At 36.0% G+C, this 25,805-nt stretch overlaps 1 protein-coding gene across 10 annotated transcripts in view; it reads right to left on the bottom strand.

Annotated features, from left to right (window-relative positions):
* STXBP5 (syntaxin binding protein 5) overlaps positions 1-25,805 on the bottom strand; it is a 109,428-nt gene that overhangs the window by 51,353 nt on the left and 32,270 nt on the right. For all 10 annotated transcript variants that reach the window (XM_074818703.1, XM_074818702.1, XM_074818705.1 and 7 more), the window contains exons 5-7: positions 14,448-14,582; positions 13,241-13,304; positions 9,647-9,730 (exon numbers count right to left, since the gene is read on the bottom strand). In XM_074818703.1, coding sequence (XP_074674804.1) covers positions 9,647-9,730; positions 13,241-13,304; positions 14,448-14,582 — 283 coding nt within the window. The remainder of the gene's footprint in view (positions 1-9,646; positions 9,731-13,240; positions 13,305-14,447; positions 14,583-25,805) is intronic.

The raw sequence follows: 25,805 nt of genomic DNA, 5'->3' as shown, positions 1-25,805 counted from the left end.
AGTACCAAAGACAGTGATCAGCAAGTTTGAAAGTGCACACTCTGTAAAGCAAAGGTTACATTTCAAAAGGCTCTTTTCACCAACAAATTATCTACACACTATGACTAGCAATACAATGTAATAAGTATGTTTTAGGTACTTTCCGATGTGGAGTCTAACCAACAACAACCTACAACAGTAGGCAGCCCATAGTGTAAACAGAACAGCTTTTGATATACATTTATGTAGAAATAGGTCTTAAGAACCAGTAAGAAAGCAAGCTTTATAGAAGGAAGGATAACTCTGAGAAATTAACACGTTTTCCTTTTCTTAAAAAAAGAAGGTCAAGAGGAAGGAAATGCAACAATCCATTATTGTTGAAACAGCATTAATGCTTAAGAACATAAAAAGATCTGATAAACTGAGAACAAAGGAGAAGGATGACTGCTATCACTTAATTTCTGCAAGGAACCTGATGGGATGGAAAGAAAGCTGAAACGGAATAACGAGGCCTCTGGCTTTATGGCTATTTATTGTCCAGTTTTATAAAGCATGTGGTTACATTTAGCAATACAGCTAAATATTATTTAAAGCATAACAAAAATACAAGTTTTAGGTATTTTTAAATTAATCCATCTAACAATTCTGTGGGCTGAGTATGATAAACTTTGGTACAGAGCACTATCCTCTGGTATTACAAAATCTGCAACTTTTTGTAAGCCTGAAAAATAAAACCAGACCTGTAGACTAGCTGTAGCATAACCTCTAGGTATACAACAGGCTAATGTATCTACAGTGGCAAGGCAGTTACAATGAAAAAAGTACAATAACTTTAGGTGGCACTTGTTGGTTGCTATCAATAGCTTCTATCACCAAAACAAAACTCAATACTCCCAATACTCAAGAGCAAAAGTTTTGACATTTTTTCCATGGTTAATATTAGAGCTAGAATTTGAAGGAAAGCATAACATCCAAGATAGAAAGAAATCAGACAGAATCCACTGAAGCTGTAAATCTATACATAGCTTCTTAGACACTAAAAAGCCCTTAGGGGTAATAAATTTTTTCAAATATTTTAAACAAAACTTACTGATCCAGAATAAAACCCTCTATGTTTTAATCATAATTCTTATCTTTATTTAAAACTTTATCTAGTACCCTTTTAGTACCATAATGCAGCAATATGCTTAATCAGCTGGTGCTGATTCAACTGCATCTCAAATATTTTTGTGGAATATATCACTGGTCATAGGGATCTCAAACAGACAGTAATCCCTTATGACAAGATCATGTCCTAGTACCACAGAGGACTGTTGCTATATTTAAGGCACAAGGTGTTTATATCCTTAAGAGGAGTTGTCTGCACAGGTAACAAGTCCTGACCTCACTAACATTCTGAATTTTTCCATTTACAAACATGTACTGAATACAGGGAATCTTTACAGGAACTTACACTGAGAATGCTCTATAAAAATAACCAACTTTAAATAAATCTTTAAAATTCCATGTTTAAAACTAATGACTTCTTATTAAAAGTATTCCTACCACGCCCTTCACTTTGATTCAAAGTTAAGGTAGCTGTTCTGGACTTTATGGAAGTTTGTTTCAAAACTTCCAAGACATTTATGTATTTTCAAGGGGGGGGGGAATAAAATCTTACTTTTTTGAATAACAAACCCAGTATGATTGACTGCGCTGTCCTATATATGCCAAAGCTTAACCAGAAATGTAAAAACTAACCATCCGAGAGTATTATGTGGAGACAGGATGAGCACAAAGGAAGCCTCACTTTCACCAGCTGTTACAGAAGGATTATCCTGGGTGGAAAAATGACTGCTATACCGCCTTCAAAGACTGTGAACATTTCTGATTTTCAGAAGGAAACATTCTTGCAATGACTGCAACAGTTACCTGAGGGAGACTGTAGGACTGCTAAGTGCAATCACAAACAAGAAACTGAAAAAGTCCGAGGAATAAAATTAAAAGCATTTACATGCAAATGTCCTACAGAAATACATTAAGTAGATCACTAGCTTTTAAAAAGAGATTAATGATTGTTTAAAAACATTTTATGAAATTCATTTTTACTGATGCAATAGCTTGTCATTATCCCTAGAAATTGCTATTACATCTAGGTTCTTTAAAGAGGTACAAAAATTAATAATTCTCACTACAACATTACAATTTAAGACTGAAGTTTTGATTGTATTTTTCCACCAAGGAGATTTAACTGTTTCAATTTATAAAATACATATACAAAAAATCCCTTTTCCATTCCTATAGACTTGTTCCTATAGACTTATTTTAACCCTATAGCTGATTATATGCATATGATTTCAGAACGGTTTGAGACCACTCTTCATATCCTATCTTCCTGCAAGACAAGATACATGGAGAAATGTATTGATACTTTGACACGAACACAAGAACTATTAATTTAAGCTGTTTCCCCTCTTTGAAAGAGACTTTAACCCATTTTTCTAATACCAAGTTTAGACTACTGCAAATACAGTTGCTACAACTCAGAAAACAAAAAATCTCAGTAAACTGGCTTTTAAGAAAAAAACAAACATGCACCTACTTGCTTGCTTTTCAAGTATAACAGAATATCTGACAAAACGTTTCTGCGTACTTTCCCACTGGAACGCACCAGAATCATGGAGAATTCCTTTAATCATGCTTTGGGTTGGACCACAATGCTTACTCTTTCCTGGTGCTAGTTGAGCTTGAAATATACTGTGCATGACTGGTAAGGTCCATGATATGAGATTAGTTATTCTGCAAACTAGAATGTTTACCATAGCCTATTCAGATTTCACTGTTTTATGATAATCCTCCATTTCCATGGACATGGACAGTATTTCCTGGTAAACCTGAACAGATGGCAACACTGACTCCTTTTCTACAGGTTTACCAAAATATTCAAAGCAAGCACAGTAACTTGGGAGTATCTATTCTAACTCTCTTGTCAACAGACTAAGAAAGTGGAAAAAATGCTGCAAAAGGAAGCTACTGGGACTTAAGTGGCAATATATCATGAAGATTGTTTTGATGCAATGAAATGTGCAAGTGCCTAATGACTGTATTGACATGCTTTGGTTTCTGGCAAGTCACATATCAGGGTTGCCTTTTTTTTCCCCTCCTTCCTCTTAACTCCACAGGCTACTTTGACATGTTTTTAATGCTGTCAAATAATCTCTTACCCTCAGCCATGTACCAGAACATTAAGCCTAAAAATAGTAATCTGTAATACATTTTCTGAGTTAATGCTATCAAAGCTTACTTGAAATCAGAACAAAATACTACTTGAAGAATGGACTTTAAAAAACTAGTTTTAGTTTTCAGAAGTTGCATTTTAATAATCTAGAAACAGAACTAATAGTTGAGAAATTTGTTTTATTTCCTTCATGGCTGAAAATATAGTATGGGAAACATTTGCAGTATAAACTGTATTCCATGTACGAAACACATAACTTTCTTTTTTTTAAATCCCCAATGTTTGAACATAAAAGGCTTAAGAATGATGCAAAAAATTTACAGTCTTATTTTTCCACTGAGCCTGCCCAAGACAAAAAGGATGTTTTGAGGAAAGGTGTTTCAAAGAAACATTCAAAGAAAAGTTCATTCACAACTGCAGTCCCTTTATGTCACAGATAATTTACTCCAAATTCTCTGAAAAAGAATGTTAGAATGTTACATTTATGCATTCTTCTAATTAATTCTAAACATGCAACATATTACTGTTATAATAAAAAGCATACAGTACTGAAAGTTCAGTATCTCATTTGTAATATAGAAAAATGAAGAACAAATTCTAAATTCCCTGTTACAAACTAGAATGTTGTGGAGGGAAGAACCAGCAACCAGCACTAATACTAATCATGACTGAGAGCTGCCTCCCCCAGCCATGGTTACACAGAAATATGATTACAAAGGTTTTAGGTGATGGTGTTGCCCACTCCATAAGCATTCCTGCCCTTGGGATGAGTGGTCCTAGTGTTCCTGTGCTGCAACTACCAGAGCAGGGTTCTGGGCAGGCACACATATTCAGACAGGAAGGAAGCATGGATAGGGTTCCACTGATCCAGCTTTCAGGCAACAAATTGAGACTGCCCCACCACAACATGGGAATTTGCTTCAGGAAAGTCTCCCAAAGGTCAGGTAAACTGGAATGAAACCAAGAAGGAAGCTACAAAAAAGTATAACATGATTCAGCTTCTTCCCTGAGGAAATTGCACAGATATCTTTCCAAAAACCTCGGATCATGCAGGAAGTTTGACCCTCATTGTTCCTTAGCAGAGGAAGATCATAAAGGATGACATTTAGATCCCTTCACACATCTGAAGTTTTGAGTCAAAAATAGTTGCATCAAATGATGGCAGCAGACTATACAGCCCCTCAAGTTACACGTTTTAAGACCAACATCAACTGCAAAGTGATGAGAGAGGAGGTGCCTAATCCAATAGCAAACTTTCTAGCAAACAGTCTTCATGGTATCAATGTGCCTGGGCCATCCTGTTCATGATGCCTGATCGTGAAACCTAGTCACCCATTAACAGCCACCATTACTCAAACAAAGCAGAGAAGTGTGTTTCACAGCACTGTTACAGGAAAAACTGATGGAGAGGATCCAGCTCCAGGGTCCTGATAGCTACATCTTGTGCCTCAATGTCATGCAGAACTGCAACCGTGCTGTAGCACCAAGCTCTGCTGATGTCCGTTCTGCAACCCTCAGCAGAAACGCTCACACTCCAGGTAGAGCACTGCAATTTCTAATAGGACAGAATCAGTCATCGCCTTTGCAATGACTGGTGATGGGATTTTATGAAATCGATGGGACTACACAGTTAACCACTACCAAAAGAATTATTTGCTTTCAGCAGGGTTAGAGACAGAGAACGTTTCCCCAGTGCTAACTAGCAGGCCTGATTCACCAAACAAGATGCCTCTGCAACTCCCCCTGCTACGATTCAGCAGTCTGAGATGGTACAGTCAGGGAGAAAGAAGGGAGACCAGACAGCATTTCCTGTGTCTGATGAACAGCTCTGTACCAGATCTAAAGCATGACAAGATTGGACTAAGTTGCTCTCTTCTTATTGGTTGTAAACTCCACACTCAGAAGAGCTCTCATCAAGAACAAGCAGAGAACTAAGGACATAAATGCTGAGGTTTAAAATCCTGCTGCTTCTACAGGGCAGAATGTCACGTGCATTACCCCCTGTGAGAGGAGAGGTGAAACACGTTCATGGATGGAATACAGCCCTTACAGTCATTGTATGAAAGAAGCCTCTGGCAAAGCCACTGAACCAGGAAATCAACAAGAAACAAGAGCTAGAAAGATTCTGGGCACGGAAATACCCAAGTTTACAAAGTTTCCTAGCAGGAAACTCAATGGCAGAGAGTTTTCTCTGCTCTGCATCACACTTACGAGAAGCAGAGGAGATCTCATGAGTTAAGACATTATTCCACCACTGCTAGACTCTGTGTGTGCACTTTCTTGAGCAAGGAAACCACTACACTGTCAGGAAATCTAAAGATTTTCCTCAAACCTTAAGTTTTCATGTGCAACAGGTCTTTCCAACTGATACTTTTCTTGGGTGTACAGGAAGAGGGGAAAAATTATACTGTGACTTGCTGTATTGTCATGCAGCCAACACTAATTATGAAAAGATGTTGCTGAGGCAGAGTAAGACTGCCATTTTGGGAGGCAACAATCTCAGATTTGACTAAGCTATCAATAAACATCTGGGCAAGACATTACAATACTTTAATAATTATATGTCACCCTAATTATTTGTTATTGGGGTATACGGGAGAAGGAGCAAAATAAGGAATGAATATGGCCAATTTTTTAGTCTCCTTCATTATAAAGGCAGCAGATGTCTTAGTGATCCAGTCAATGAGAAAAGATATTCCAGAAAACCACTCAGGAGCAAACGTACCTCTAAAAGTTATGAATTGCCTTACATCCTGGCTACAACGTCCTTGTAAAAATACTTTGGTTACTTCTATTACATATCTTAAAAATTAGACTGTGTTGCATCTTCTTGACCAAAGTTTTTCAATTCTGAAGTCAGTATTACATGTTAAGAGAACAAAACTAATATCAGTCTCAAATGTGGAGAAAGAAAAAAAAAAAAATCAAGGTGCAGTCAAATTTAGAATGGACACACATTAAATTAGTTTTGCCTAGAACTGTCTACTTGTTACTCTTCTCTTACCCAAAACCTTGGTTATCTGTACTCTCCCTGTGTTCTGCTCAATTCAGTCAATTTCCCTGGTTTCTGATTTTCTATTCTACTTTAAAATCTAAACAACTGTACTAGACTGCCACCGAAATTGTTTGCTTACTATACATATATAGACATTTCTTTTTTGGCTAAGTATTTGAATTGCTAAGTTATTCAACTAGAATAAACAGGTTCCCTTATTATCAGAATTCCAACAATGCCAGACAGCATTTTTCACAGTATCAGTTATGGTGTTACTTGTCTAAGACTCAAAGTTACCCACATCTCCACAGCAACCTCTTTCAGCATTAAGCAAGTGAGAATGCTTTTCTCTTTTCTGTTAAGAAAGCTGCTCGTTTAAACTAGCAAAGTTCTTATTATTTGGCAATATCATTTTATTCTTCCAAAATACCACCAAACACCCCCCCCCCCCCCCCCCCGTTTCTTCTGCATTTTTTAACACTTACATTCACTTACGTGAAACTGTGCTAGCTGAGAAACAGCAAGAACAGTATATTTATATAGGCCACTAGTTAGTCAGCACTGATAACATGATTAGAAAGATAACATTATGGAGTTGAATATTCCTTTCACTGACAAACTGAAGGAGATTCTCTATTTTTGCAGCTAAATACAAGACAGGCACTGAAGAATAAAATGAAAGAAAGATACAGAAGCCCCACCTCATCTGACTCACACTAAACAAGAAGGACAGATGTAGGTAGCATACATATACTCATCCACTTTCTGCAGCTTTCTATTCATTATCTTTTCTGTATCTGATAGGATCTTCTCTCAAGGCCATTGGTCCAGAAACAATTACAGCACTCTCAGCAATGGCACCTTTCAAGGAACACATTTTTCAATTCTGTTAGACAAAATCAATCATTTTGTTTCTATGTCATTCAGGACAGAATCCAGAAGGACTTGAGACTGCCTAACTGTATCAAATCCAGATTCAAGAAGGAACATTACTCTATTCTGCTTTCTGCCTTAGAAGATTAGATCTAAATAACTTGCCCACTGAAGAAGAAATTCCTTGTCGTACAGTGTTAAATGGATGAGAACCAACAAATTATTACTGCACACAGTAATTCTTTTTCTAAAAAGATGTTTTTCTTAAAGGGCAATTTGAACTCACAGAAAAAGTATACTTCAACTTTTAAGACTTGAATGGCCAATATTTTTTTAAGCAACTTTACTTATGTTGATTCTCACTAATGAGAACAGTGAAACTTATCAGGTTCACTCTATAGATCTTCAATTTTTACTCTCACATTCCTATCCATTCCCAGCATATGATAATGCACATTTCTTTACAAAACGATCTGTCCTGAGGTATTTCGTTACCCCTTCTGCAATAAAAAAGAACCTGAACAACTAGATGTATTCACTTATAAATCCTAAAGGAAATCAAAGATGAAACTGCTGAACTGCTTACTCACTGCTGTTTGCAACCTCAAATCAGGAAGATGACAAGTATGGAGTCAGTTTTTAAACAAATTGACCACAAAATCCAAAGAATAACAGAATAAGCAGCATAGTGGGTAAGTTTCTAGAAACTGCAACAAAACTTTATTAAAGAACAGAGTTAATTGACATATGAATGAGTATAATATACACCAGGAAATCAACATACTTTTAAGAAAATCATATCCAACAAACCTCCAAAAATGGTAACAAACATGTGGCTAATGGAAACACCAATTAAGCTGTCTACACAATTTTCAGAGTCTTTCAAGAACATCTCTCAAAGGTTAGTTTCCTTACAGAAATCCTTGAATAGATGAATAATCAGTTAAGGTATCAGGAAGTAAAGCAAGCTAGAATAAAGACAGGCTGACAGTAATTGATTAGTTCATGGATGAAGGTAATTGGCAGAGACCCTCAGGGATCTGTGCTCCCAGTTTATTCATAAATAGCTCAGAAAATTAGAACAAAGCATATTAAGGTGATAAATCTGCTGACAACACCAAAGCATATTCAAGGTAGAAATGAGGATTCCAATGAAGAACTGCAGAAAGACTTAAAATTTTTAACTGTCCAATTATGTAAATGTGAAGCAATGCAAAAACACAATGGACTTTGAGCTGACAATTAACACTGAAGAATGAGACTAGCTTTATAGTACGTTGTTCCAAGGAAGTATCTGCTTAATGCTTGCAGCACAGAAGGCTAATCCAGTATCAAGATCAAGAGAGATAGAAAACAAAATCAAACATAATTATTCCACATCATAAATCCAGCATGCCCACATCTTGAATACACTATATTGTTGTGTTTCTCTTTTATAAAACAAAGACAAAATAGAATGGTTAGAAAAAAGTTAGAGCAAGAAGAATAAGAGGTATAGGAAAAACTTGAGTAAGACTAGAAAAAGATGACAGAGATACAAGTGAGTTTATGAAACAAACCATCAGAGGGAATTAATTAGGTGCATGCAACGAAACTGGAAGGTAGAAAATTGCTCTTCACATAACATGCTTTGAGGCTTATACAGACATTTCTGAACAAAGAAACCTCATTCAGCTCTGATGTTCTAATACAGCTCTGATGATCTAAGGCTTAGACTACTTCAGAGACTCCCCCTTCAAAGAAACTCTTCATTGGTAGAACTAACACACACAAGCATGAGTGCTGAGCCAGAAGCACCACAAACCCCCCCCCCCCCCCTAAATCCTGCCTTAAGTTCAGAGCAGAGCTAAGGAAAACACCCACTGTGATACAAGAAACAGGCCTAGCTGGTACTGAGCAATGACACAGACATTTTAGAATCAATGAAATGTAATCAAGACTAACTTTATGTTAAATAAAATACATCAACTTGCATATTATGTTGAATGATTTTTCTTGATCTCAGTCTTTCAAAAAGCCTACATTCTCTCAAGAAGCAAATTTTAAAGAAAGAAATGCCATTCAACACCATTTTTAAACCTTCTCTAGTTTTATTTCAAACCTTGATTTTATACTACAAAAGGTGTTTATAGAAATGTCCTAGTGAGATTATTTCCTGGTTTCTTCCCTCCCTCCCTGCTCCCACTTCTCAGAATATGTGACATTCCAAATTACAGAAATTGCTAAACCATCTTTTTTCAACTTAAGACTCAAACTCTTAACACAGGTGAAAAATCACACTACTCAATAACAGAGAAAAAGATCTGAAAGTTTTCCCCTCCAGTCCCTGAAATCAGTGAAGAAATCCATCCATGCCACCAGTCATTGCTTCATGAACCTCAACTCAGTGAAAACTTATTCAATCTGAAGTTTCTATTAGTCAGACTCTACAGCTATTTTAGAGAAAACTTCAAGTACTTGCAATTTCAAAGAGACCTATTTACTGATCCACTGGTGAAAGCAGCAGGGGAAAAAAATGAAAAAATAACCAGTATTAGAATAGTGAATGACATCCTCATAGTAACATTTTTCATCTGCATTACCTCATCATGTGTGTATCTGTAATCTGCCTTCTTTGACTTCAGATCCCATAATACCACTGTTCCAGACTCAAAGCCAATCAGGAGCTGCAATAATAAGCAGATATATTAAGTCTTTATAAGGATAAAAAAAAATACCATTTGCAATGCCTGTAAGTTCCTGCCCCAAATAGATGCTGCATGTAGTAACTACAAGTAGTTATGAAGACAAAAATTAGTGAGAAACAGCAAAGACCTCAATGTTGAGGAGGTTTACTTTGTACTTGTTGTCATTCTCCTAAACTTTCAGCAAATACAACTGGCATTCGTGTAAAATTAGAAAAAAATAATGCACTCTTCAAAAGAGTCCTTGGAAATCTCTTTGAGTTCCAGAAAGGCCATCATTAAATTTTAAGTGTACTCCTTCCTTCCTGAGCGAAAATGGGGGGGTTGGAAAAGAGAACTTTTTGTTGTGCATTTTCCTCACCAGAATTTGTTCTGCTTAGATTAGCTGTAAGAACACACTATTCTTCCTGAAGTTCTAGGTAACGGTTCATTGTCTATAAAGAAACTATGTAATATAAGCTTTCTCCAGATATCCATCACAATTGAGATAACTGGCTAAAGGAACACCAAGAACATTAGTTGTTAAGAAGAGGAAAGCTAGAGAGAAATTAAAGAAGATAATTTTCCCAATAATCTTTTTTGCTAGAAGCAGTACTAAACCATTTCTGCAGAGAGCAAAGATTCAAATTGCTCATAAAAATCAGTCTAACACACTGTTGAGTACTTAAGTTTTTTGCTCTCCTATCTTAAGTGACAGTCCTCTTAATGAAGAAAAAAAAAAGGCCAATACAAAACATTAGTAGCAGTCTTGGCACTTGTTCTATAGAAGGCGGCAATGCAGCTTCGTCTTTCATAGTTGCTGGATCTACTGTGAGATCTTTCCTTTGAGCAATGTTGTTACAGAGAATCAGCTCTTAGCGTTAAACGACACACCTTCACTCCCACTTCTTTTTCCCCCCCACAACAGACATACAAAAAAGTAGCAGTTGTCTGCCGGGATTTACTCGCTGTTGAAACGGCCTATTTCCTGTGAGCAAACTGAAAAGCCTTGAGGAGTGTCCTTCGTATTACAAGTTAGAAAACACTGCCTTCACACACATGTCATTGTAGTCAAGGATAGAGATCTAAATCAGTATGGTCTATGGCCGTACCTAGAGGTTTTTGCCTAGACAGCCTTTTCAGCACATTAAGATTATCAAGGTGTATTTCCAGTATGAAAAATAACAGAGGATCTCCAACCCGCTTACAGAGCAAATATGTGATCCATATCAGTGCTATACAGCACTAAAATACCCTAATATTAGATACATCTGATCTAGTAAAAGTGAATATTAGGGTTTTTTCCTCAATGCAGTGTCATGTATACTATTATTTTAAATCACCTTGCTTATCATAAGCCATATTTTATAATTTTTCTGTTTTAACTTTAAACATTAGAAAAAACATAGTGATTAGAAGGTTAACAAAATTTTTTAAAGTGAGTACACAGGAGGTTCTTGCAACTCCACAGTTTTTTTTCTGCAATATTTTTCTTATGAAAAAGAATAGGAGCATAAGGTCAGATTCTAAACCACTGATTGATAGCCTGATTGTAAAAGACAGTAATTCTTAAACTTTAATTAACAATAATTAAGTGTGGGGTTGAATACACTAGAAGTATAACTAGAAAGTAATTTGTCTTTTCTGAAGTTACCACAGCTTCATAGCATTCATATTCTAGGGTTCACGATTCTGGAATGCGATTCAAACCTAACTCTACAGAGAAATCCATCAGTTATGCACTTACGGCAGTAAGCTTCAGCCCAATGAAAACCACCTATACTGAAACCTCAGATGTCTAGGATACAAGCTTAAAACTAGCATGTTATTAAAATGCTCAAACCACTGCTGAGACAACAGTATCATTCCCTCTCTTCAGTTTTATCCACCAAGTTGTCAATTTAAAGCAAGTAAACCAAAAAAATAGTATTTCTCCTGCATATGTGGAATAGTAGTAAGCAAAATTATTTTCTCTCTGAAGATTCTTCAAAAATGGGAGCTCAAAACTGTAGGATATTTCTGAGACATTACACTGACAAAAATAATAATTCAGAATTTAATTCATTGATCTACTCAATCACTATACCTGATTATTCTACAGCGAAGTCATTGATGAAAATCTGTTTAAAGTGGCATCAAGGTCTCTCTGGCTGTTATAACCATACTTTTGTCAGGGGTCTACACACTTTTGGAAAAGATACATTTAAGACTGCTGTTTTCAAATCCTTCTTTCATATTTTGCTTTATTCCTGTTGTCAAAACTAAGGAAATCCCCTCCTGCTTACTATCCATCAGAGACCAAGGCATCTGAAGAAAAGTTGCAGTAAACCACTATGATTTACTAAATAATTATATGGGACACATAAGCTACAGAGGCTGAAGATCCTTCATAGAGTGAGCGAGCCATGTGATCCCATCCCAAGACTTGTAGAAGAGGTCTGTTACCTGAAGCACAGACTTAGTCTTGCAACCATGACTTAAGTGAGAAATATAATATGATTTGGTACTACAATAAGTGCTGTGACCTAGAGAAGGCATACTAACATTTTAACTTCTTGCTTTCTCTTTTAATTCATGGACCCTTCACTGTGAACTAAAGTTATGTGTTCTACATTGTTCTGGCATGAGCCAGATGGGACAGATGCGACAAAGATGCGACAAAGCAAAGAGTAAACCTGTAGATTTACTTTAGTAATACAGAAGGAACTAATGACCATTGAGTTCACAGATCAAGTTCTTTGTGGCTACTATGTCACAGGACAAAAATTACTGTCTTGCAAGGGCTTCAAGAACGGGTACTGTAAAACTTCGTCAAAATAAAAAGATTATTATGTTAATACTATCTCAAAAGAAGAAAAAGACAAGTCTAATACATAGCTCTTATTTACAAGCTTTAGTTGAGTTGACTTTTCTGAAGTATCTAGTTGTACTACAGGCCAGTTAGGTTTTAAGCAATTTATTATAATCACTAGATGCAGTTAGCAAAATGAGAATATGTCAGACCTCAAATCCCATAAGAACTGCTGCCTTGGATTAGCTAAACTAAAGATGAAGTACACAGTATTCTATATAAATATGCTACATAAATAAACATTTTGAAGCTGTGAAATAGCAACACCAAAGAGCATTATGAATTTATTTAATTTCCATCCCACTATCTCTGCACACAGGTTATGATTCTGCTTTTCTGGTAATACCTTAGTTTTTACCACCATAAGTAAAGTTGTTCCCTTTTTGTTTTCAAAAATTTTTGCAATTAAGCACTTTCAGCTGTGTTTTCAAATGTTTCGGACTACAAGATGTATGCAGTTGTTTCAGTAATGCAGCCTAAAGTCATGTCTGTAACTTGCTTCATGTTATTTCAGAGCCTAAAACCTTGATTTAGCATTTGTTTATGCTTTCAACATTGTCCTCATCTACTTAATCCTTCCTTAAAAAGCAGTGGTATCTATACTTTAAAAAAAAGTTTTGCTTGAAAATGAACATATTGAATAGTCTTTAAACATATCCTACCTTTCCTTCATCCATTGGATTGTCACTAATGTGGACAATTGGTCCTGGGTGAGATTTGGACGACCTAAACAAGAAATATTTCCATTTAATTAAAAAATTTTCCTGTTCAAAACTGCATCTCAAAATTATTGCAATACAGATTCTACAGATATAGACTCCATGTGAGCAACCTATTGACATTTCAGCATGGAGTCACTTTTATCTTCAAGCCCATAAACATTTTCCATCTATTTTTAGGCACTTGGTTTCTGTGTTTTTGTAAGAAGGAAAGACTTATTTACTGCTTATTCACAACACAGAAAAAAATTGCCATTAGCTTCATAATATCTATCTTAATGTTTGTTGTTACAGAACTGACACAGTTGGATAAAATGTTTATTTTTACGTTGCAAGACAGGTCTTTCCATTATTCACAAACTGCCCAAACTACATGTTGTTAAAACAACACAGAGTTAAGACTTTATGCTGACTTCTTGCTGTTGAAGAAGATGGACTAATGAAGACCTGTGTTTGCTTTAACAGCCTTTGGCAAGTGCTGGACTTCATGTATGTTTTGAAGATAGACATAACATTCCAGAACAAAATAACAGCACTGGAATAGCAGCACACAAGTATGTTTTCACCCACAAAACACTACTTGCATACACAAATTTATTATTAAAGAAGGAGGAACAATGACAATAGCTGTAAAATATACTTTGCTCTCAGAACAGGCTTATTTAAATTTACATTTTCAGCCACTAATTTTATACTTAGCATGCATCAGCCCTCTTACAATGCATCTTTTTATACTTTGGGCTTTAACCCTGGAACTGTAGAAGTAACATGCCTGCCCAAGTACCAGCCACATCATGTTTTAACATATTTTTCTAGTTCTTTGTCATCACAGATAATGATTTTTATGTCTATTTTTATATTGTCTATTTTGCTTATTTTTATGTCTATTCCTGGCACTATGATAAAATAGTGTTATAGGCAGGAACATATATATTAACATTAACACTTCACATTTATGAGAATAAAAAGTGACTATTTATGTACTAGGACTGTTTACGTGATTATTTATGTACTTTGATCATGTATTTGGTGTAGTGGAACTAATATGGAGGCCACTCTAGGTGACAATGACATTTCTGCAACTGATGTGAATAACATCTAGGACACTTCTGTTCCCTCCCCTCCAAAGACAATACTTGATTAAACTCACAGTTCAATGGCTTTATTCCACATGATGACATAGCCTGAGAGTGTAAATGATTCCACATTGACAATGTGAATGTTTCCTCTTTCGGTGCCCACATATAGCCATTTACTTTGGAAAGGCAGATGACAAAATGTTATCCTGAAAGAGAAAGTGACCAAAAAAGGAATTAAAGTCTTTTAGATATCCTACACTTTGAGGTCTACATTGTCAAAAGGTAGAAGGAAACAGGCAAACAGGAAAAAATAAGACAAGTTACAGGTAGAGAAAAGTAGCAAAGCCAGTGCACGGCAAAAGAAAGAAAACAATGTAAAAACTTAAACAAGTAATAGAAACTAAGGTATTCTAAAACTATTAGTCATTCAGATAAAAATCACACAGCCACCTTTGAAAATTATCATACTGAATGTATATGCTTAAGATTGCTGTCATTTTAAACTTAAAATACAATTCTCCTATGTTATAATCTATAAATCTCCCTTTAAAATATATCTAATTACAAGAACAAAGGATTTTTAGAAGTTAGTTTATGCAGATTAAGCAGGCTTCAAGTGAGGAAACAAAAGCAGAAAATAAAGCCTAAGAAATGTAAGTTTACATGTAACTCAAAGTATCCTCTAAAGAACAACCTAAAACCAATCCTAAACAATTATAAAAGTAATTTTAAAAGTAGTTTAAATTTGAGGCTATTATTTTCCTTAAACTGCGTTTTAATTTTGTCTTACACTTTTCTGCTAGAAGGAAGTACCTGAACAGAACCCAAATGCTAATGACTGTTTGTACCAGCAGAGAACTCTTCTTTGACCATAGCTTCAGCACAAATATTATTTGAAAACATGGTTATTTCTGTCCTCTTGGTTCCTGTCCGTTTTTCTTCAAGACTGGTAATGAAATAATGTCTGTAGGAACTAAAGCTTCTAAAGTACCTGATTCTTCTATACAACAGAAATACTAACTTGAAATTAGAGTCTAGAAACTGTCTGGAAACTGTAAACTCTAAACCATTTTAACCTGACATGGTCCACGACTGAAAGAAATTGCCAAACTACTTGGACTATCAAACTTGGGGTTTCAGAAATGTTTGAGTGATAAGGTATAATAATTATTCAATGGAAATTTGTTCTGTCAGCTCTAATCCTTAGCTTTACAGATTGCTTTGTTCTTGTTTCCTCCCAGTGCACTCCCTTCTTGCCAAATCCATGCATCACTTCACAAGTCCATTAATAATTATTTATGCAAAGAACAGCTTTAGATCCTTTGCTTTAGATGCTGTATACACACACTTCAGCAAATGCTAACAGCAGCAATGAAAAAAATGGTAACGGCTGAAAAGATGTTAATTTGTATTACAGGTTTCAAAAAGAAAGTCTTCTGTAGTAATACTACCTCAATCAAAAGTGTACCACTTTTTATATCACTAATTTCCTTCCAGTTAGGAAATGTAGTTTGCTCAAACAAATCTTTCATTTTCTAACTTACTTGATTTCTTGTGCTTGAACATTTAAACCAAAAGGCTACACTAACTTTTTTCATTGATGCTTCACAGAAAAAGGACTATATATGAGATTTAAAATGCTCTTCCAACTCATTGAACTTAGAGGTTGTAACATTTTTAAATGTTTTAAAAAGCACAGTAATCTGCAAACACCACAGGTTAAAGACTTGCGTTTCCCCAGTGTCCTTGAAACAAATATTTTATTGAAAGCTAAATCACATACATCTGTACATGCACTTCCTTGGCACGCCCCAAAACCTTACTGCCCAGTAATACAGCTCTCTCACTACAAGCAGGCCATGGGGAAGGGGAAAGAGATGCAGCATGAAAACATAAAACCCTCAGCACTCTGCAACACTACAGCTTCTTTTTGTGCCAGGACTCCACATGCCAGAAGTAGCTGGCAGCTCGATCAGTTGTATCTAAAAATGTGGCCTAGCAGCCAGAAATAATATTCAGGAGCAGAGTCATGGGCCTATCTGTCTTGATCTGTGAGTTAATATTGTCAATTACAGTTGTCCAATACTTTCATTCTAAAAACCAATGTATTTTCTATCATTTAAAGGTGAGCAAAAATATTAAGTTGAGGCTACAACTTTGACTGCTATAGTAACACTTAAAGAAGTGTCCAACTCCTCAATACTCTTGATACTCTTATTGAATATGCAGCCATATTCCATTTACTGTCTCCTCTGTGCAAGTGAGATTTTGTCATGAGTTAGCAAGCAATGAAATGGTTCCACACCAGGAGTAAATTAGAATTGAACTTCAAAAAATGTTTACAAACTGTAAGGCAGGAGGTTGAAGAGACTTCAAAAATTGTTAAGTAGAGGCACATATAAAATAGGGTTCTTAACCTTATCCTTCAAAGAGTGCTTTCACCAGTCTTCTACAATCAGAAAAAAAAAAACCCTTGTATGATTTCTATATAACCTAAAAATATTCATAGAGCTTTTATGTTTCACAGAACAACTGATGACAAGTTAAATCCAAAAGGAATTTGTCATGCTGATCCTCCTATAATGAAAGAATTGCCATTTCACCTTGAATGTGGTATATATTACTCTATTTGCAAATATAATTATTGGCTATTTCTTTATTTTCTTAATAGAAAAAGTATGTCTTCCAACTTTCAGAAATTCAGTTATATTTGTCTAAAGTGATTAATTTCAGATAACTGCATTTATTTTAGCAACCTACAGAATAACGTTTCCAACATGCACTGAGCTTCTCATGTACTGAGCTTCTCTCTCTTCACTGATGAAGGATTCACTTCAACTATGTAGATTTAAACAACACTGGAAATGTTACAGCCTTCTTAAAAACTAAAATTCAGTGATGCTCTGACCATCTGAAGGACCAGCGATGACATACTAGCATGTCAACATACAGGCTACATTTGGTGGCCTCGCTTGCTCTGTTGAAAATTGGACTGAGGATTAAAGGGATTCAAATTTGTTTTGGAGGATGGAAACAAAAGGCCAGTCTTCTTGGTGGTGAAGCAATACTTCCTTATTTAACACTTGGCCAAGGACAGCATATATTTTTTTTCTGAAAAATGCAGATTTTTCTTTCAGAAACCTATCTTTATGCCACCACAAGATTAGAATAATATACTCCATCCATAATATATTTTAAGACCTACAGAAGTGGTCATTTCTACAACTCAAGCATTCTTCTCCCTCTCTCCCTACCCACAAATGGATATGTACATAAATGTGGAAGATACAATCAATTGTTGGGAACAGATCGAAAAGACTACAGATTCAACTCAACAATTTTTTGCCAGTCTTTCTTGCACACAAACCCCAACTGCCTGAAAACAATGTATCAGCCAAAAGCAGAGTACCATAACTCTTCTTCTTCTGTATCAAGCCATTCTGCCCAAAATACTAGAACAGAAGCATCTGTAAAAAATAGACCAGTTTTTTTGCATCTAAAGAGACAGCCTAGCGACTGTCTGAGCCAGGCATCACAGAAAGCAGGCTTTTGCAGGCAGCTCTTTCATGGCATAACAGATTCCTCACGTTATCTCCAAGGCAATTTCAGCTACCTCAGTAAGTATAGTACATTTTGTGAAGCAGATTGAACCTTTAACATAATGCAAGTATTGTGCACAGCACTTCATTCCAAATATTTTACTTCCCAATACCTGTGCAAAGAAAAAAATTCCTTTATAGAAAAAAGCAATGCTTTTTCTTTTTAATCTGAAATCTACAGTATGATTTTAATATATGCTAACATCACTGCTAAAATGAGGTACTGTTATGCAACCCCAAAACAGTCAGGGTAGTTCTAAACTCTACTGTAGCTGTACTTTTCCCTAAGCACAAAATCTTCCTCCTCACTGCATACATATTTGCAAAGCCACTCCTTATCCTGTCACCCCCTTCCAAAAAAAAAAAAAAACCCACCCCACAAGAAACTTTTCCTGTGAAACGAATTTGTTGAGTTGAACCAATAGTTCATGAAAACAAAACTATATACAGAAAACCCAGCAGTACACTAGCAGTGAAAAACACTGATAAAAGAAGAACCCTCACAAATTATTTCTTGTTCTTATTGTACTTAAAACATAATTTGTGCTGTTGCTTATACGAAAGTATTAACAGTGACAGGAGAGTCTTTAAGAATCCTTTCAGCAGGTTTACAAACAGCTTCCTTCAACTGCAGACCATGTGTCTTTTCTGATAATCTGTCAAAGTTGATTAAGAAAAAAAACTTAATTGTGGTTGTTTCACAATGTATATCAAAGTAGTTATTACAGCAAGTGATAGTACTCCCTAGAGGAATTTAATTACAGAAATATCAAAGAATATAATTTATTAAATATGTAAGTCAAAGAATTAAGCTTTTAAGGGAGATATTAAGTAAAAATGACAGGCTGTTATCTTGAGTGTATTATGAGAACAGAAATCCTAAATTAATCTTTACCTTTCCTTAGTTTACTGCGTTATGAAGTATTATACATTCTTCAGAATTTTCCACTGCTTCAACAAAGCATAGTGACAAATACTTTGATGAATGACAAACACTGATAACAGGTTTTATTTTTAAGTCAGTAAACCTGTTTCTAGAACCTCAGCCTATCATCATAGGTCTGCAGTTACTGTAATTACACTAGCTGCTCAGACCAGTACTGTATTCACAGAATAAAAAATTCCTAAAAAGTGTTAAGCTACCACAGTTGTATTCTGCATACCTCTATCTTCAACCTTTCATGCATAAGATAGCCACCATGTAAAATTCAGAAGCTGAAAAGTTTAACTCTTATGTTAGCCTAGACTCCATGTCCATGGTCTCTTGTCAAGTCTTCAATGGGCATAAAACATCAAGAACCAATGTCAGAATGACATATTGATGGAAACAAGCAGTGGCTATGATTTTGCCAGACTGCTGTAAGGGATCTACTTCCAGATCTGGTAACTGCAATAAGCTTAAAATACCTACCCTGTATGAAAAAGGCCTGAGGGGGCAGAAGGCACCTCTTCAACATCCCCAAATTGTCCCCCACAAAAGACCATGTGGATAAATGCAGTATATCATAGAAACTGGACCAGTTACTTCAATTCCGTTTATATCCCATAACGGCACTCCAAATGTGTTCACTTGAAGGGCTGCCTCTAAAGGCAGCTGAGAAGTACCTATGTTCAGTATCCAAGTTGTGGTGTACACTAGTGGTGTCAAGATGGAGTAATGGGGAAGGCAAGAGCCAAGAACAGAAATAAAATTGTCACCACTGATGTGATCAACACTAGGGACATTTAGATCCTTCTCCAGAAAAAGACTCAACTTCAGAGGGTTTTTTAGGTTGCTGCAAGTATTTGCATTTTAAGATACAGTGTTCCTAATATATTTCACAGCTTACATGTTCCTTCCTTTATGGAGTCACATTTCACCTCCCTGTTTTAAGATGGCTTTTCAAGTTTCAGTTGTACTTCACTCAGAAGGGGTCTCTGCGTTTTTATTTAAACATTAACAGAAAAGGGATGTTTCACTGCTTGTAACGCTGACAAAAGACCAATGCACACATGCCTTGAGGCAACTGATTTGAAAACTTAAGATAATTTTTCAATACTGAAGGAATTCACACCACCACTGCACTGTTGGTGTATCTGACATGACTCAAAAAGTAACCAGACCTCTGGCATCAGAAGACACTTGGGTCACTTGCAGTTCAGGCTAAACATTTCATCTGGGAAGTCACACTACAACTTAAAAAAATGGCCATGTCAGAGATGCAGCTTTCCCATGGGAGACAGAAGAATTATGCCCACCACTGACAGAGAAAAGTCTGTCAGACAGGCAGGATTTAAAGACTAGAGGTCGAATTCAGACCAGGAACATGGCAGATGGCCATTATGTGCCTCATACCACTGTGAAAGTCAGTCTGCAAGGAACACAGCTAACAGGACAATAGAGACAGTTTTTTTAAAACTTTTTCGTAGCAACCTGAAATGTCAGTGTAATAGGACGCAGCACTTCAGTTCTGCCTCAGTGCTAAAGGCAGTAGAAGGCAACTGATGCAAGTGCAGTTCCATTAACCGCACTGACACATGGGACTCTACATGCATGCACAGCCTCAAGAAAATGTTTTTCAAAGGAATTTGATCTTGAATGAAAGAGACACTCACATCTGCAGCAAATCCAAACGGTCAAAAAGTTAATTTTCTCCTGCTAACTTCTTGAAACAAGATAAAACTCCTAATTATATTATCTAGTGGATCACCACTGAGTAACATTAAGCCCACCAGGTAAAAGAAGGCTTTATATGACACCATCATGGCAAGCAGACTCAGTGATCATTTCCTTTCACTCTCAAGAAGAAAGCCAGTTTAAAAAATGTAAACAACTTAATTATGCATGAACTTAGTTTTGTTGCACATTAGACTTCTACTTGGTATATATCATTGACTTTGCAAGACTTCAAATATTTAACTTCTCAAGTACTGTTTGGACACGTATCTATAATCCTTCTGTTAGTTATGCTATAATCCTACTCCAAAACACATATGGCAAAAGGAAAAAAGCCAGCCCTCAAAGGCTGGAAGTGAAACAGTGATATTGATAAACAGAAAGGGTAAGAAAAAAAACACAACCAAAAACCCACAAACAATGTCTATCAACACCTGCTCTCACAGGCAAGAAAACCTGTATGTCCTTCTGCTATCCACAAAGTGGCAGAATTGGTCAGTTCATAAATTCAGTGAGGTAGAAGGAAAAAAATTCTCTCAACTACTGTCTGCTAAAACATGGTCTAGGTACAAAGTTACAGTATCTAACAAGATAAGGTGCGTGTAATTTATTGTAAGTTTTGTTTATTAATAACTAGTAAATACAAGTGGGATTTTTCACTCACTGTAGACAGTTTGTGTTTTAAACACAATGCTAAAATTGCTGTTTACAGCAGGATACACAACCAGCTATACTTAAAAGCATAATTTTATAACTCTAAATTGTGCAGTTTCATGCTGAGGAAAACTATTTAAATCCCACAGCACAAAAGTTGACATATTAAAAATTTAACTGCTATCAAGGCACACAGTGATCCATATGCAAAGCACTCACACAATAAACAGTTCTATTTTTATGCTATGATTCTGGTTCTTGTCTCTATGCTAAGTCACAAAGCAAGTAATCTATTTACTATTTCTTCTGGCATTAGAACAGGTAATCTCAGCTCAGGAAGAATGCAGATCTTGGATGTCTGAACAAATTTTTCATACTTGTACGATTGATCTGTAGTTTGGTTTGTGGCAAATGAGACTCAAATTTGTCATCACACCATTAGTTTTTTGCTTTTTCTTTTTTAACCTAGTTAGTCTGTCACTTCACCCTCTCTTAAATGCGTTCTGTGAAAGTTCCTGGCTTATTAGTGATGTGTGTTTGACCTTTCACACCTTAGATCAGCACAAAGTTTAATAGTACCTGCATGGCAAGAAAACTAATGCCAGCTGGGCATCTCTCACAACACGCTTTCAATATTTACTCTAATAAGAAGTGCTAACTATGCTTATTTCTGAGTTAATCTAGCCTAACATTAACATTTGCTACTAAGTCAAAACAAATTTGACATGAAGCTTGCATTACCTGTGAACACACAAATTTATTCTGTGTAGGATATTTATACAGGTATGTAGATGACAAAGAAACTACATTGTAATTCACTGAAGAAATCTTAAAATAAGTACAAACCCTAGGATTCTAAAGAAGTTCACACACTGAATTGTGTGAATTCTGCAAAGAGGTACTACTTATACACTTTTAACTTGCATGGCAAGTCACATAAGCAACACCCCTCATGTAAGCATCATTATGCCTTTTTCTCCTGGCCCCTACACACTGCTTTCCAGTCAAGGAACAGTGGCCAAGCTTAGTATGACATTGGTTTAATATCTTCTAACTTTTGTTTAGTAACTAGAACATGAAGCAGCTGCAAAACCCACACAAATACAACAGGAACAAAAGGCTAGAAAACTTGCAAAACTAGCCTGTTTTGCACTGTGCTTCTGACATCTGCCAGTAATTTCAACTAGCAGATTTGTTATAGATCAAAAACTTCATCAGTCACCAGTTCAGAAGACTTGCCTCAAATTACTAACCATCACTGGTACAAAAGGCAGTCAAGAGCAATTAATTTATTAAATGTCCAGTTTCTCATTTAAAGATTCAACAGAAAGCAGCATCTTTAAAAGACTCTTGGCCACTGCTTTTGAAGAAATGTTTTGCTCAAATCTAAAAAGCTCTGAGTTACCCAATGAAGACATTTTCCACAGCTTAGAACAAAGTCTGTAATAGGCATAGAATTATTTTTAAAAGAAAAAGCAACTCTTTCTCATCTCTCCCTGTTCCTAAGATTCATGAGTAAAAAAGCAAGAATTCACAATACTTTCCAGTCATATACTAGAGACTGCATTCTGAATTAGTTTACACTTACAATTTAATACTCTAATTCAATGTTCAGGTAAGTATACAAAATACTTAACACATGATATACGCATTTATAAACAAGCTATGTCTGGTTTTTATTCCTTATTTGAAAGATGTTCAAAACAGGCCTGAAAGGAAGCTAGCCGAAACAGATTACCAACAGGAGAAACAAATATGAAATCTAGAAATTGCATTGTTAAACATTGGGCAGTAATCCTTCCATATGGTTAAAACCAGGGAATTAGCCAGAGCTGGTAAAAGGCTATGCCAGTAGAATACAGAACTCGTTAACAAGTCATAGCCTTATATTTTTTATTATCTTTTTTTAAACATAGTTCAAGAATAGTTTTCAAGACTAGAATATCCTTCAATCTGGGCAGCCAACTCCTACAAACAACCTTCCACTTCACACAAATCCTTACACATTAAACTCTGGCTTGGAAACAAAACCTGAATAATAATTGGCCTGTGACATGTTGAGCTTAAACAGGAAACAAATATTGCTTTTCTGCAATGGGAGTATCTGGAAGTGTGTTGACAATCAGGTATATAATTTTAAACCTTAGCATCTACAGAGTCCTAGAGCAAATACTGATGTAACTGGAATAGCTGCTTCAGTCATGAAGTAAGATTTGACTTCAATTCCCCTCCAAGGACATTTTTTCCAGTTTGTTAACTTATTTATTCTTTTACCCAAATTAATTTCCAAGATACTGAAATTCCCTACACAAGCTGGTAAATTAAAGTATCATTAGAGAAGATATAGCTACAAGGCTCTGTTGTAGTATTTAATATTTTAAATAATTCCTGTTTGAGATGTTAGTTATCCTTACAAGCAAATCTTAATCCCACAACATAAATTATTTCAGGTTTTATTAATTAGGTATCTAACAACTGGGTACTTGTGAATTGAGAAGATCCAGTTTTATTCGTGAACACTCTTCTCAATAAGCTTAGCAGTTAACACATATCATAAAGCTGACCTAAGCAAAGCCCATTTACTTCAAATTCACATATCAAACCTATTGGGTATAATTAATTACTGAGAACTCTCAGTGTTATAAAGGCAGCTATTTAGAATTATACAGCAGTGAATTTATGCAATTCTTTAAAGTTCAAAATCAAAATCATTCCCTAGTAATGAGATTACACTGTATTTTATAAAGCTTTATTTTACAAACTCGTCCAAAGAAAACAGAGTATTTGAAAACAGTTACCAGTCATCCAAGATGACTTAATAAGTGGCTATGACAGCATATGGTTCTGGGATCTTAAGTGTTCTGGCTATTTCTATATGCTATTATAAGAGATACTTTGAGATTAAAAGTACTACCAGAAGAATAAGCCCTTGTCTCAAAGTATCCTTCGCAGCTCTTAGTAACTATGGTGCTCTTATTTTAGCAAGGCACAGGTTTTCCTCGAAAAATCAGTACTCTGTCCAAAATTAATAATAAATAAAACCACTAAAGTGACATGAGTGATCTAGACTCCTTTCCACGTAAGAGTTCACAGTTCAACTCTACGACAAGCTTTGCTAGTGACAATGCCACATTTACAGGAAAAGGATGGTTTAAAACTTTCACTCCGTTTAACCAAAGGTATCCATACATCTAAAACTCTAAACCAGCTTCCAGCAAATTTGCACACAATCAGAATCACCTCCTCAGGTATCTATTTTAAAGCATTAGTTAGAAGCCAATGTCCAAGTGGGGTTTCAGGCTGCAAATCCAAATTTTGTACTGATACTTACATAAGTGCTACAGGTAAGAGAAAAGCCATTTAAGAAAGAAAGGGGAAGGGAGAGGGAGAAACTTTGGTTTGGATACACCACCGCATCTCCTATAGTTGGACAATCTTCATTAAACTAGAAGTTGTGAATTGCATTTCTCTCCATTTGACTTTTATGCTGCATAAAGGAACACTGCCACTCCTCTGGAGCAAAGAATTTTTCTCTCTCAACAGAGCTGTTTCGTGCATAACAGTTTCGAATCACAGAATGGCATGGGTCTGAAGGGGCCTTTAAAGATCATCTAGTCCAACACACCTGCTATGGGACACCTTCCACTAGACCAGGTTGCTCAAAGCTCCATCCAACCTGGTCTTGAACACTTCCAGGGAGGGGGCACCCACAGCCTCTCTGAACAACCTGTTCCAGTGTTTTACCACCCTCACAGTAAAGAATTTCTTCCTTATATCTAGCCTAAATCTACCCTCGTTCAGTTTAAAACCATTACCCCTCGCCCTATCCCTACAGGCCCCAGTATAAAGTTTATGAATAGTGATCATAGAAATAACCTCAAAAGGGACTTGGAATCACTTAGTCCTCTATCTCAAAACAACCCAGTAATCTGCATTTATGTTATTCCTGGCAATTTTTTTTATAGCCTGCTCTTTAAAACAAGGTTACTCCATAACCCACCCAACAGTCTGTTTAGCACTTTGTATGACATTACATTAGAAGGTTTTACATAAATATTTAACTTACATCTTACTATTGCTAACCATTGCTTAAAGCTTATTACTTCCTGCCGTATTCAGAGGTTCAAGTCACAGATTACTCTGTGTTCTTGCTAGTAGTATCCTTTGAGGCCCCCAAGCAGTTCATCTCTGAAGCACACTGCTCAAAAGTAGACATAGCCTTCCAGCTGAGACTTTACCCGTACTGGAAAGGAGGGCTACTTTGCAAAAGGCAAGGACTACTTGTTATTAAAAGACACACTTTTTTTTTCAGAAATTTAATCAACTCATTTTTAGAAATTTTAGAGGAGCTCTAACACTGCAGAATTTCAATTTGTCATCAAGAGGAGAAAAACTTCCAATTAAAACATTGAATTAGTTTTGATGTTGTCTTGTTGGTGCACACACATACACACACACTTTCTCCTGTTCCAAAATTCCTTTGGAGACATACGCTGAAAGTCTTCTACCCCTCCACATTT

The sequence above is a fragment of the Strix aluco genome, chromosome 3 (genome assembly GCF_031877795.1).
Source record: "Strix aluco isolate bStrAlu1 chromosome 3, bStrAlu1.hap1, whole genome shotgun sequence".
Classification (NCBI taxonomy): domain Eukaryota; kingdom Metazoa; phylum Chordata; class Aves; order Strigiformes; family Strigidae; genus Strix; species Strix aluco.
Note: the sequence above shows the minus strand (reverse complement) of the source record. Positions and strands in the feature narration are given on the sequence as shown.